Raw genomic sequence first — 12,701 nt, forward strand, 5'->3', positions numbered from 1 at the left:
CAGACATAAACCGGCCTTCTCCAAGAGCATGGTTTTAAAATACCCTTAAGCCTAACTGCTCCTGAGGTAGAGGCTCCTTCCCTGTCTTTTTCTGGGCCTCGCAATGCCCCTGGTAAAGAAGTAGCCGAGCACTGGCCCTCACTGTGTGCGTGCTCCTTCACCGCTGCCAGACATAAGCCAGGCCACCCTGAGGTCGCCGTCGTTGTGCCCGCGCCGCCGCTTGAAGGCCGGAGCGCGGAGGGGGCGGTGGCGAGCGAGGGGCGGGCACTACCGGGGCCGCATCCCCGGCGTGAGCATGCCGCGCCGGAGGAGGGCTTCCTCGGCCGGGCCGGGGGAGGTTCACAGTGGAGTTGGGGCCGGGGAGGAAGAAGGAGCGCTGCCGGAAGCGGTGGAGTGGTGGCGGCGCTGGAGCCCGCGGAGCACCGCGGGCAGCATGTAGCTGGGTGACAGCCGCCGGAGCGCGCCGCCGACGGCCGTCTGCCTCGCCCCCGGTGCGACAGCCGCTGAGGGGGCCGGTGCGACGGGTCGGGAGCCTCTCTGGGCAGGCGGAGGGGGCGGCAGCCGCGCCTCGCTTGTCCTCTTCCACACTTTCGCCTCTGCCCTCAGCGCCGTCTCTCGGCGCGGCCCGCCCTCAGCCGCCCGCCGGGGCCGCCGCAGCGGCTGCTGCCATGGGGCTGCCCACGCTGGAGTTCAGCGACTCCTACTTGGACAGCCCAGATTTCAGGGAGCGCCTGAAGTGTCACGAGATTGAGCTGGAGAGGACGAACAAGTTCATCAAGGAGCTGATTAAGGACGGCAGCCTTCTCATCGGAGCCTTGCGGAGTGAGTGGGGTGGGACAGCCGGGGCGCGGGGGAGCCGGGGGCGGCGGGCAGGGGCAGGGGCTTCTTTTGTTTGAATGGGCGCCGGGAGCGAGCTCCCCTGCCGGCAGTCGCTGAAAAACGCCTCCTAAACTTTCTACCCCACTCCCCCACCCCTCCGCCGCTTCCCTTCGCCTCGGCTGCGGCGGGGCTGGGTGGGTGTCCCGGGGGAGCGGGGGCGGCGCGGGGCCCTGCCCCGGCCCGCGGGCCCGGCCGCGCCCTCCCCAGCGGGGGCGGCGGGAGGCGCTGGGGCGCCGGTACCGCTGGGGGAGAGGGCAGGGCTGGGCCGGCCGGGTGGTCCCGACTTGGGATGGAGGGAAGAGCCCAACTTTGGGGTTAAGGGCTGGAAGCCCCGCTGTAGTTCGATGTATGGACCAGACGTGTAGTGCTGACCCAAGTCATCTCGTTCTGGGACATTGGCTTCTGGTATCTTTAGATAATGGAGGTATTCGTAATACGTAAAGCAAGACACTGAAGTGAATTTAGGTGAAGAGAATGCGTGTCTCTGTGTGTGTCCCCGGCCTAGTCTTCATGTAGCAGATTAACTTTTATGTATTTTGAAAGACTGGGGGAAAAAAAGAGAGAAGGATGAACAGTTTCATGTTCTTAAAGCTCCAGGAGCTGAGCACTGACAGCTTCCCAGGGCATAAAACGGCCCTCACACTTTGAAAAGGATGAAATGAAAGCTAGGAATTGCCATGATCATTACTAGACTCGGCTTGTCCTCTCCTCTTAACTCCTTGCCATCTACACTTGTCTTTAAGCAGCTCTGGATCTCTCTTACCTGTTGCCCAGAGTTTTCTTTTAGGTAGAGCGGAAAAGTAACAGCTTCTTGTGCTGCAACGTGGGATGTTCAAGGAAAAGGATCCCTTTAAAGGATTAAAGATATCTGTGGTATGCTAGTTTTTGTAGAGTGAATGGTAGCAGTATTGCTCTTTGTGGAACAGGTGTTACTATGACTTCCTTAGCTCAAAAGAAACCTAAGAGGTGCTGAGGCCTAAACCCAAAGTTGTTTCTCTACCTGGGATAGGAGGTCAAGTTATGAAGATTTTGTTTGGCTAACAGTAGGATTCAATGTTAATAGCACTTGTTCATATATCAATTGCATATAGTTTATTTACAGCATTGCATTTATGTGAAGCAACTATGCTGTCTTTTTGAGACTTTTTTTATACGAGCACGTGTATTTCTACACACATTTCTGTTTAGTGAAAAGCTGGATGCAAAGCTAGCATATTACATGAATTTGTATTAAATTCAGTAAATTCCTGTACTCATGCCCATGGCATATGAGATGATAGAATATATAAGAAATGTGGATGTATATACATAGCTAAAACCTCAATGGTATGTTGATTTGATTTCTTTTTTTTTTTCCAGAGCAAAAAGTTTGGGTTTTCATTATGCTTTTAAGTCTTTATCTTTGCTGAAAACATTTCTCCTTAAAAATAGGAAGTTTGGGCTTTTCTTAGAAAAAACGTGTTAATAAAACTTACTGTTACCAACCTGGTCCTATAAGATGGTGTGCATGTATTAGTAATAGTAATGACAAGTTAGAATACCAAATGAGTACTTTTTTGACCTGGACTAGCACTGGAAAGTGTCTGCATTTTGTTCCAGATCAAATACGAATAAATACAACTTTCTTCTTAAGTTGTCAAAGACAGACTGCTGCAGGAGGAATATTATTCTTGAGAAGTAACTTAGACTTTGATTCCGAAGTGAGTAATCCCTTTTTTTCTTTTCTTTTTTTTTTTTTTTATGAAGAATACTAGTGAGTCCTTGCTGGATTTAGCCACTATTTCTGCATGTTTAACAGTTCTCTTCCTCTTCAAGGAGAAACAATATTTCTATCTCAAGTAAAGATGGCTTGCAAGTTCTCCTCATTTTTAAAAAACTTTTTAGTTCAAGTGTTATTGTGTCTGACACAATGCTTATTGTATTCTACATGCAACTGTAAAATGCTGTGTGCTATAGTGTGTTTTAGCCTTGGGAAACTAAGGTCTGGTGTAGTACGGAATATTTTAAAATATTCTTTTGTTCATTTTGAATCCCATAGTTACAACTGGAGAAGTGTTTAGACTTTTCTCACTAGAATAGGAATCATGGCTTTCTACTGTACAGGCTCTGATGTGTATACTGCAAAGACAGTGTACCTTTTATGTCAGATAGCAGTATTGGATATTTCCTAGAGTAGAGAACTTACAACTTGTTGAAGCCCATTAGCTATTCCCTCTCAGCTTTAAAATCAGCGGTATGTATTGTGCAAGGCTTTTTAAAAATGTTTTTTTAATGTCTTTGAAAATCTAAGCAAACAATGGTGTGAGTAGCTGATTTCAGTGATGAACACTTACAATTTGATCTTTGAATATTTAATAGTCTAAAAGCCTCAGAGAACAACAGACAGTATTTACCATGTTTTATCTCTTAGTTAATCTAGGATTTTTCATTTGGAGGATCAGTTTGGTTGGGAAAAATCCAGACTATGCTGCAGAACTTCAGTGGAAATGAGTTTTGGAACATGTCCTTCCTAGCCGTGTTTAGAGAGGAGACCGTGAAGGTGTTTTAATGAAGTTAGACAATACCATAACCTTTTACATTGTCTAAATAGAAGACATTATCTGGCACTAGAGCATGTGCACATTTTTTTGAGGTGGAATTAAACTATGACATTGTAAAAGTTCCAAAGTATTCATTTTTGCACAATCCAGTATTTAAGATGTTAATGTGAAAATGCAATGTTTATAAATGCCTGACAAGAGGTTCCACATAAATTGAAGGTAGAACAAATATGCTTAATGTAGTATGCAAACATTTTGCATTTTAATTGGAGTAGCCCCAAGTTAAGGTCAGACTTGACTTTAATGTGGTTTTGCTGCATTCATTCTGGAAAGTATTGCTTTCCAAAGTAGTGTGCAAAGCTGTAATATTGTGCTCCATGAAGCAGCAGTTGGCTACTGTGAATGCATTGAGAGCCTATAATGCTAGAAGGGATACCAAATCCTCAGCCGTCTTTTCCTAGCATGGAGTTGATGGGATTTTTTTTCATCATAGTTCCCTTCTCTTTAGGAGAAAGTCTTTTTAGGCATTAGCACCACATTTGGAGGACCATCTTGCCTGTTTCAGCCTTGTCCTACAATTAGTATTTGCAGTGAGAAACAATTTCTTTTTCAAATCAAGTGAGATACTAAAATTATTATCTATTGAAAGGCTTAATAATAGGTGTCCTTATTACGTTAAAAATTAGAGATTTAACTCTGTGTTTAAGCACAATGAAGTGGCAGCATATAGTTTTCTTTGGTGTACCTGGGGGAAGGTTTCTTTGTTGTCAACCTAGGAAAAAAACCCCCATTTTAAAAATATCCCTCATCTGTTTCAACTGTCTTTCTTGATTATTAGGTAGTTGATGATTTTATAACTTCTTCAGGCACCTAATAGATCTTTCAGATGCATGTTTAAAGTACATCTGCTTAAATGCTTCATTTAGTGAGGTTCAGTTTGGACTCCTGAAGCAGAATTGAAATTTTTCCTTCTCATTGATTCCAGCTTTTTTTCAGTTAAAACATCAAGTCTATTTTTCCTGTATTTTTTTGCCAGTACTGTACTTCGTAATTTCTTTGTAGTTGCCTTGTGAAAAAGGAACCTGGTCTAGAGTCTGTCATATAGATTAGATAGGAAATATCATTATAGAAATATTTCTTTGCTTCCATAATAGGCCTAGTGTTCTGTTAATGGATATTGTATTAAACAATCAGAAAAAGTAACATGCATCTTGGACAGGTGATCTCACAGCATATTGCTGTGCAGAAACCTAAAGTTTTTCCCTCTGTTTTTTGAGGTTTTCTCTTTCCATTAAAGTTCTACGTAAGCAACAAGTCCATGTACTCAAAGATGAGAACTACATAAGTTTTGGTTTAAGTGGTTGAAAGATCAGGGGATTTGTGTCTGTTTTAAGTAACACTATACCTTTAAAAGTGTTTTAATATGATGCAGTAATGCAAAACTGTGGTGTCCTATAAATAAGATTTAACAGAGATCTTTAGTAATTTGTAATTTAGTAGCAATATTTAACATATTTTTAACACCTGGAGAACCAGAGAAACAGGTACATGTAAATACCATATTTTACTGAAGGTGTGAAGAGGTATTTTTTTAACCAGATTTTTTATGGAAATTCTACACAGAAAAGACTGTCATGAAACTGTTTTAACAAACAGTTTCCAGGGATGATATTCTTCTCTGATAAACCTAATTACAAAAATACAGTGATGAAACTGTCCGTATATATATATATATATATACGGAAATTTTGAGGGTTAGCAGACATGCTAAAAAAAAGGAAAAATTACACCGTAAGAACTTATGCTCTTGTTATCTCTCTTGGCTTCTTTTATTTTCTTCTTTTATTTTTAATGTAAAAAACATCCTTTTTATCTCTCTAGAGATGCATTTTCTAAGAGATCTTGGAATCACATTTTTTTCACGAGATTATATCTTTACAATGTCTCTTCCAGCTTCTAACTGAAGCAGGACTGAGCTCATTGAATAACAATGGCTGAAGTTTGATAGCAGTCTTTTATTAATTTAGATTCTAAATCAAATAACTGATTCTTCATATTCTTTATGTGATACTGTAATGGCGAACATGGAATTATGGAAGTATAGCTTACTAGGAAGAATTTCAGAAATACCCCACATTGCCTTTGAAAATTGATTGCTTTTAGTTGTTTTAGTCATATAGTACAAAAACGTATAACTCACATTTCATGTTAGGTTGAGTGAGAAGCAGGACATTACAACAGGTTACATTTCTTAGTCTCTAAATACATGGTTCCTTTACCAGTTGACAAGCTTCCCACTGAAGGAAAGTTTCAAAGTGGTAATTGGAATATTTCGAAGTCATCTGCTCCCTTGCTGTTTTTCTAATAGGCATTTATACTGTTCTGCTCAACTTCTTCCAGTAATCAGTGGATTATGGATGAAACTTTCAAAGCCAATTCCAGCAGTGTTTAGCCTTTCATGCAAAGATACCAATGATAAGCAGGTTCCTGTCTAGGGAAGGAGCTTAGTTGCAGTCTGTATCATATTATCTTTAGCCAAATATACATGGGAAAAAAAATACTAGTATGTAGTGGGCTATTACGGAGTGTGGTATTTTCTATCCATCACATGATGATTCCTTTTGAACCAAGAATCCCCACAAGTGAATTCCCATACTGTCAGTAATGACTACTGGTCAAAAACTGGTTTATGTCAGCCTACCAAAGGAGTGGGTCTGAATTTCAAAAGCCATATGAAATGCTATCTCTGCTTTAAGAAAATGTGCAGCTTTTTAAATTAGGATTTTCAAATGTATAAAATGATTTCTGAAAAGGTCAAATTGAATCTGTTTTTTAATGGACTAGTTGATTTCTTGTCTGTTATATTCCTCATTTGCTATGAATAAATGAATTCTATTAATAAGAGCCCAGCTTGTTTGTGAATATTGTCTTCACTACAATGGAAAATATGATGCTGTGGTCAGTGAACTTGTACAAACCTCTTGGGTTTTTGTGGGCAGAAGTGCTACAGCAATTTGTAGTTTCCTGTAATAGTAAATAACTTTATATTCATCCTGTATGAAAAATACAAAGGAGAATACATTCCTTGTTTATACTGAATGATATGTAAAGCAGTGCTATATCTTCGTTTTTCTGTTTTTCCCTATAATCTCAAAACTGTAATTATAAATACATTTTGAATATACAAGAACTTAGTATAATAGATTTCCTTTGTTAAATCAAACCTCCTAGTGTTACACATGTAATCTGTACTTGTCAAGCTCCATCTTAAAAACAGTTTTATTCTTAGTATTTGAATTTCTACAAGAAGGCCATTCTAGGATGTTGTTACTCTCAGGGTCAAAAAACTCATTAAAAATAAATTTAATCTGGAAATTCATACTCGTTTAAGCTCATTTTCCTTTCACTCAACATTTCTGCACTGTTGTTTACTGGGATTTGCTTAGGGAATAATCACATTCTTTTGCTAGACTTGAACAAGCTGTTCTCATCCTCTCGAGCTTCTCTGGTTTCTTGGTCATTTTAGTAGCTCTTTTCTATGTCTTGTTGAATTCACGTCTAAGGATTCAAGATATTAGAAGTAAAAGTGTTTTGCGGGAAGAGTAGCATAATAACGTTCACAAGTTTGATCTTCGCTCTTTGTATTCTGAGAGACCATCAATTGTTAAATGAAATCAATGTTTATGATCTTTTGACTATGGGGTGCTATGGATTCCTCAAGTGTGTGGAAAAAGTCTTGGGATGTTACAAACAGTAGCAATGAAGTAAATATTAAACTGAAGAAAAACACCTTGACATTTTCCTGTATTAATATGAGATTCAAATGTTTTTGGGCAGGAATCTAACCTCCCATCAGCACCCTGTGAAGTGAAAATAACTTGAAAGATAATATATTTCGCAGCACATTATGAACTCTGGGCTATGTTACACTATAATTTTTTAGATCAGTTGCAAGTTATCAACTTAAACTGCTTCCCTGTTCTGAATTACATTTCACAGGACACCAGGAGTTTAAACAATGTGGTTTTGCAATAGTGTTTAGTATAATTCAGGCATGTGAAAATAGAATTCTGTGTATCTTGAAGTCTTTTCTTTTTACTTTATATTCAGAGCAGGATGCAGGGTGCTGCAGTGCCTAGGTCATATGGTTGGTTCTACTACTGATGTTGCTTGAACAGAGGTTTACGTGTCAGATATGCATTGTCGTGTCTGTTTGCAAAGATACTCTTGTTCACTGAAAAATGTTATGTAAGTGAAAGTAGGTAGCACCAATAGGATTATTTTTCTTCTGTAAAGAACCTTCAAATCAAATAAACATCATGAAAAATAAAATGGTAACAACATGAAGAATTCATTTGCATTTTTGCCAAGAAAGGTTGGACAAGGTGATCCTTGAGGTCTCGTCTAGAGGTTGGACAAGATGATCCTTGAGATCTCGTCTAACCTGGTATTCTATGATTCTGTGATTTGGTCTTGTAGAATTGCAAGAACAAATAAGCCAGTAATTTAAATTAATTTTTGTTCTTTATGCCTTGGGAAAATCTTTCTTTCTTCCTTTGGTTTCCTGTAGGTGAGGACACCTGAATTTTTTTTTTCTCCTTTTTTTTTTTTTTTTTTTCTTTTCCCTCTTTTCCAGCTTTTCATAGATGAGAGTCCAGTGTTCTGTCATTAATGCCTCCTTGCTCTGTGGTAGCAACCAAGCTCTCTCAAAGTGTGTGTGAAAATGTTCAATCACAGTGACCTCACTATCAGTCCTTGATTAATATTATACAATGACATTCTTTTTTTAGGGTGGTATTTGCAACACAGCCTTTTTCCCAGTTGCTTTTTATCCATATCTGTTTGATCTAAGGTCTTATCTTCAGTGCTGCAATGATTAAACTACCATTGCAGCTTGATATCATGTGCTTTACTGGTGACTAGTTGATTAGATCTGTTGTGGCTTTAGGTTTTTTTGTTTTGTCTTTTTAAATAAAATAATTTTTTGCCTTGTTTAAAAGAGATACCCATTGATCTCATGCAGTTTACTGTTGATAAATTTGTATTGCCTTTTACCCTGTTTTCTATCAATTTCTAAGCTTTTAATTGTTATTTCCTTCAGACAGTGTTCTAAATAATTGCTTGATTTTAAGGCCAACCTAATGGAGCATTCATATTGGATCATTATCTTTTGTTTCTTAAGAATATGCCTATATTTGCTGTGTTATGAGAGTTGACTCCTTGATTCCATGAGTTTAAAAATCTTGGGTACCAATTCCTGTGTTTCCATGTGTTCAAGTTTTAGTGTTAAATAGTATCTGTCCTGATACTTGTTTCAGTTTATGGATCTCTTTCATATTTGTGTAATAGTGTGATAATTTTGTATTTTTAGTGTACTCATTGATATGATTTTTTCCTGTTGTTTTTACAGTGGTAGCATTGTGTAAAACTGAGATTGAATATTAATTTTAGCTTGGATCATACTTCAATCTTAAGGCTCTGTCTATTTATGTCGTCTTTACTGTGCACTGGACTTCTTTGCTCTTGACTCCCTTTTGACTTTTATGTATTAAAAAGCTATTTCTCCTTTGTAAACTCTATATTGATATTTCTTTGCCCAAAATGATGGTTCTCTAAGTATTAATGTGTTTATGAAAATACTCTGAATTAGACTGAAACTGCTCAGTGTGAGATGAAGTGTAGGCTTTACCCACAGCTGCAGGAGTACCACAGCACTAGGCTGGTAGCTGACTTAGCTCTTGTACTGTTGGAATTCCACTGTTCTCTGGTACCAAACCTGGTTATCTTATCTCCATATTGTATTTTGAGAAGTTATAGTTGAATATTGATTCCACATGCTCCCTCCATCACCTCCCATCAAGTCCACAATCCTCTGCTTGTATCTCTGTATAATTTCATCACTTAACTCTGATTTAGTTGTGGTTTATGCAGTTGTTATTCTTGCAACATGCTTGAATTGCATGTTAATTACACCTCTGCAGTTTCTCCATATATAGTCACAGCTAAATTCAGGTTCACTTAATTACTCAGATCTCGGTTTTCTGAAATGTAGAACTTGTTACAGGCATGTTTATTTCTCTTATTCTGCTATTTAAACAGAATGAGCGTGTGTTTACTTCGGTTATTTTGTCAGACAGGATTTTGTGAAGTCGTGTATTCATGAAATTTACCACAGTCTAGGTCAGTCCCTCATTAAAGTTGTGTAGGAAGAAAGGCTAATGCACAATTGGGATGTGAATTTGCTTTTTTCTCCCCTCTACTTCAGAATTGTGGTCATAGTCTGACATCTAGTAGACAAAACCTAATTGTGCAGTAATTTTGAATTCTTGTATCTCCTGTTCTAGCACCTTCATCTCTGCCCTCTCCTCTGAAGAGTGGTTGAGCTATCCAGTAGTTCTCCCAGAATTTCTGACCAAAGGAGATTGCTGGAAAGTGTCTATCTGAAGCTGCATTTTGCTGTGTAGTTTTAAGCCAACTCTTTTGCTAAACAAACAGAAAACCTCCAGACCATGCTCATTCCTTTTGTTTTCCTACTCTCAGGCCTTTTTTCCTCCCCTTTGTCCTGTAAGTGGTTCCTGAGCGTTACTATTTACTCAGCTCTGTGCTCTACCAGTTCAGGGAGCTAAACTAACTGCTAATATTTGCTGAACACTATTCCATGTGCGCCAGTTTCTTGTTCGGTTTCTTATAAAGCTGTGAAAGTGTTCATCCTGACAAAGCACAGAGGAACCTTGGAATGGAAGAAATTGTGGAAGGTGGGTAGGGGGAAGAATAGAGACAGGACATGAGATTATTGTTTGACAGCAGTGATAACTTGATTGCACATTGAAATATAGCCCAATTGGCTGTACAAGTTTCCAGTGACAGCTGAGTCACGTTTGTCTTGTCTTCTGTAATAACCTTATTCTTTGGGAACTAAAGAGATGTGACTTCTTAGCTGTGCTCTTGTGGTGAGTTGACCTTGGCTGCTGTCAGGTCCCTAACTCAGACACTCACTGCTGTTCCTCAGCAGGTCAGAGGAGAAAAAAAGATGAAAAGCTCATGAGCAGAGATAAAGGCACTTAGCAATTACTGTTGCAGGTGAACCAGACTAGGCTTGGGGAGAAAAATTTATTGCCGATTAACATCACAGTAGATAATGAAAAGTAAACACACAACTAAAACCATGTTAACTTCACCTTGCCTTTCTTACCAGGCTCAACTACACTCCTAGCTCCTTTACCTCCTTCCCCTGAGCAATGCAGGGACATAGGGAATGAAGATTGCATTGCAGTCAGTCCATAACACTTCATTTATGCCACTCCTCTCTCTTCACATTCTTCCACAGCTACAGCATGGGGTCCCTCCCTCAGGGTACAGTACTGCAGGAGCAGACTGCTCTTATGTGAGTTCCCTACACACTACAGCTTCTGCCAGAAAAGTTGTTCCTGCATGTGCTTCTCTCCGTAGGCCACAGTTTCTGCCAGGAGCCTGCTTCCTGCGTAGGCTGTCGACATGCTGCATCTTTCTTCAGGGCATATCCATGTGATATGGTGTAGGGTCCTCCATGAGCTGCAATGTGGGCTTTTGCTCCAGCATAGTCTTCCACAGGCTGCACATGGACAACCTGCTTCCCATGGTCCCCACAGGCTTGCGGGGGAATGTCTGCTTCAGTGCCTGGAGCACCTCCTCCCCTTCTTTTCTGACCTTGGCATCTTCAGGGCTCTGTTTTTCTTATTTTCTCACTTTTCTTTCATAGCTGCTGCACAGTGTTTTTGAACCTTTCTTAAATAAGTTATTACAGAGGTGCCACTCATTTCATTGATGGACTCAACTTTGGACAGTGACAGGTCTGGCTTGGAGCTGGTTGGAACTGTCTGACATGGGATCAGCTTCTGGTGTGTTCTCACAGAAGCCACCCCTGCATCCTCCTTCTTCCGCTACCAAAACCTTGCTATATAAAGCCAATACAGCTCTTTTTCAAGTACTTTCATTACTTGCATCTTTCAAAGACATAGTTTTTGATTCTTCTGACAAGCAACTGCCATCCAGGCCTTTGATGACAGCATTGTTTCTTTGTTGTTGATAGGGAGAAGTTAATTTATGAAAGGAGAGGAACAGAAGAATGAATTATTTAAAAACTGCTAAGGCCTTTAACTCATTATAAATCTTGCATGAGGTGGGTACTCAATGGACCTATTTTCTATTAAGGATATATTTTTTTAATGATAAACTTGTCCTGCTTTCTGCAGAAAACATCAGGGCAAGAACCTGTTTGCTTCTAGAAAGTACTCAAGTGTAAAAATCTTCTTAATTCTTCACTAAATTGTCACCTTTGCCCCTGTCTAACTGACTTGTGAAGAGCACAAATTCTGGCTTAAACAAGCAATACATAAGGTTGGGTTTCATAGTTAATACACTTAGCTTTTGACTAAGTTCTTTGTGAATTGGAAGTGCCCAGAAAGAGAACTGGATGAGTTTTAACCTTTTTTTTTTTTTTTTTTTGTCCTGCTGTAGTAGTTTGATTCATTTCAAGAGGTAGACAAATGTCAATGTAAACATATGTGAATCAGTTTTTAAAAGCTGAAGTTCTTAGAAGTGCAGGTCATTTAAATGAAGAACAGAGGTACAATGTTGTGGTGGTATTCAAAAGCCTTCCTAGGTTAGCAGTGAAATCAAGGCCTTAGGAACAATGAGGCTGTGCTGTTTCCCTTTAAATCCATTCCTTACATCTTTTCACCTTTTTCTATCCTACCTTTTTTGTCTTTCATATTTAGTTTACAAATGATGAGGAGGAGTGGAGAGAGGGAGGGAGAGCATGAGAACTCAGCTTTCTTGGGATGTACTTTTTGTGTAAACTGTTATTTTAAATCTGTGAATATTGTAGAGGGGTAGTTATTTTCCCTCTAAGGCTAAAATGACTTAAAAGTTGCAGGAAGCTTTCAGGAACTTGCTGCTTTATAAAAGATTGCTTCAAGCCTCAGGTTATCAATTAAAAAAAAAAAAGTTCCTTTATTGAACCTTTTATGTCCGTCACTGCCACTACCATTAAAATAAGCTGGATACTGAGGAAAAATTTAAATACCTTTCCTTGCCACTCTTGTGAATTACTTGTTTGTCCACATACACAGGGAAGCTAGAGAGTTAACTTCTGGGAAATTTTGAAATAAGTAAGTCTTGAGTTTTACTGTAGGAGAGATAAAATCCCCTTATTCTAGGGAAAAGCAGAAATTGCAAGAACATTTGAGAGTCTGCTACCGCTAAAACCAAAACGTGTGGAAATACATGCCTTCGTAAAGTATT

At 39.5% G+C, this 12,701-nt stretch overlaps 1 protein-coding gene across 1 annotated transcript in view; it reads left to right on the forward strand.

Annotated features, from left to right (window-relative positions):
• Positions 1–297: 297 nt before the first annotated feature.
• The window catches only part of ARHGAP42 (Rho GTPase activating protein 42), a 154,882-nt gene continuing 142,478 nt past the window's right edge, over positions 298–12,701 (forward strand). The window contains exon 1 of the mRNA XM_061991652.1: positions 298–822. Coding sequence (XP_061847636.1) covers positions 669–822 — 154 coding nt within the window. The 5' untranslated portion in view covers positions 298–668. The remainder of the gene's footprint in view (positions 823–12,701) is intronic.

The sequence above is a fragment of the Colius striatus genome, chromosome 1, assembly GCF_028858725.1.
Source record: "Colius striatus isolate bColStr4 chromosome 1, bColStr4.1.hap1, whole genome shotgun sequence".
NCBI classification, from domain to species: domain Eukaryota; kingdom Metazoa; phylum Chordata; class Aves; order Coliiformes; family Coliidae; genus Colius; species Colius striatus.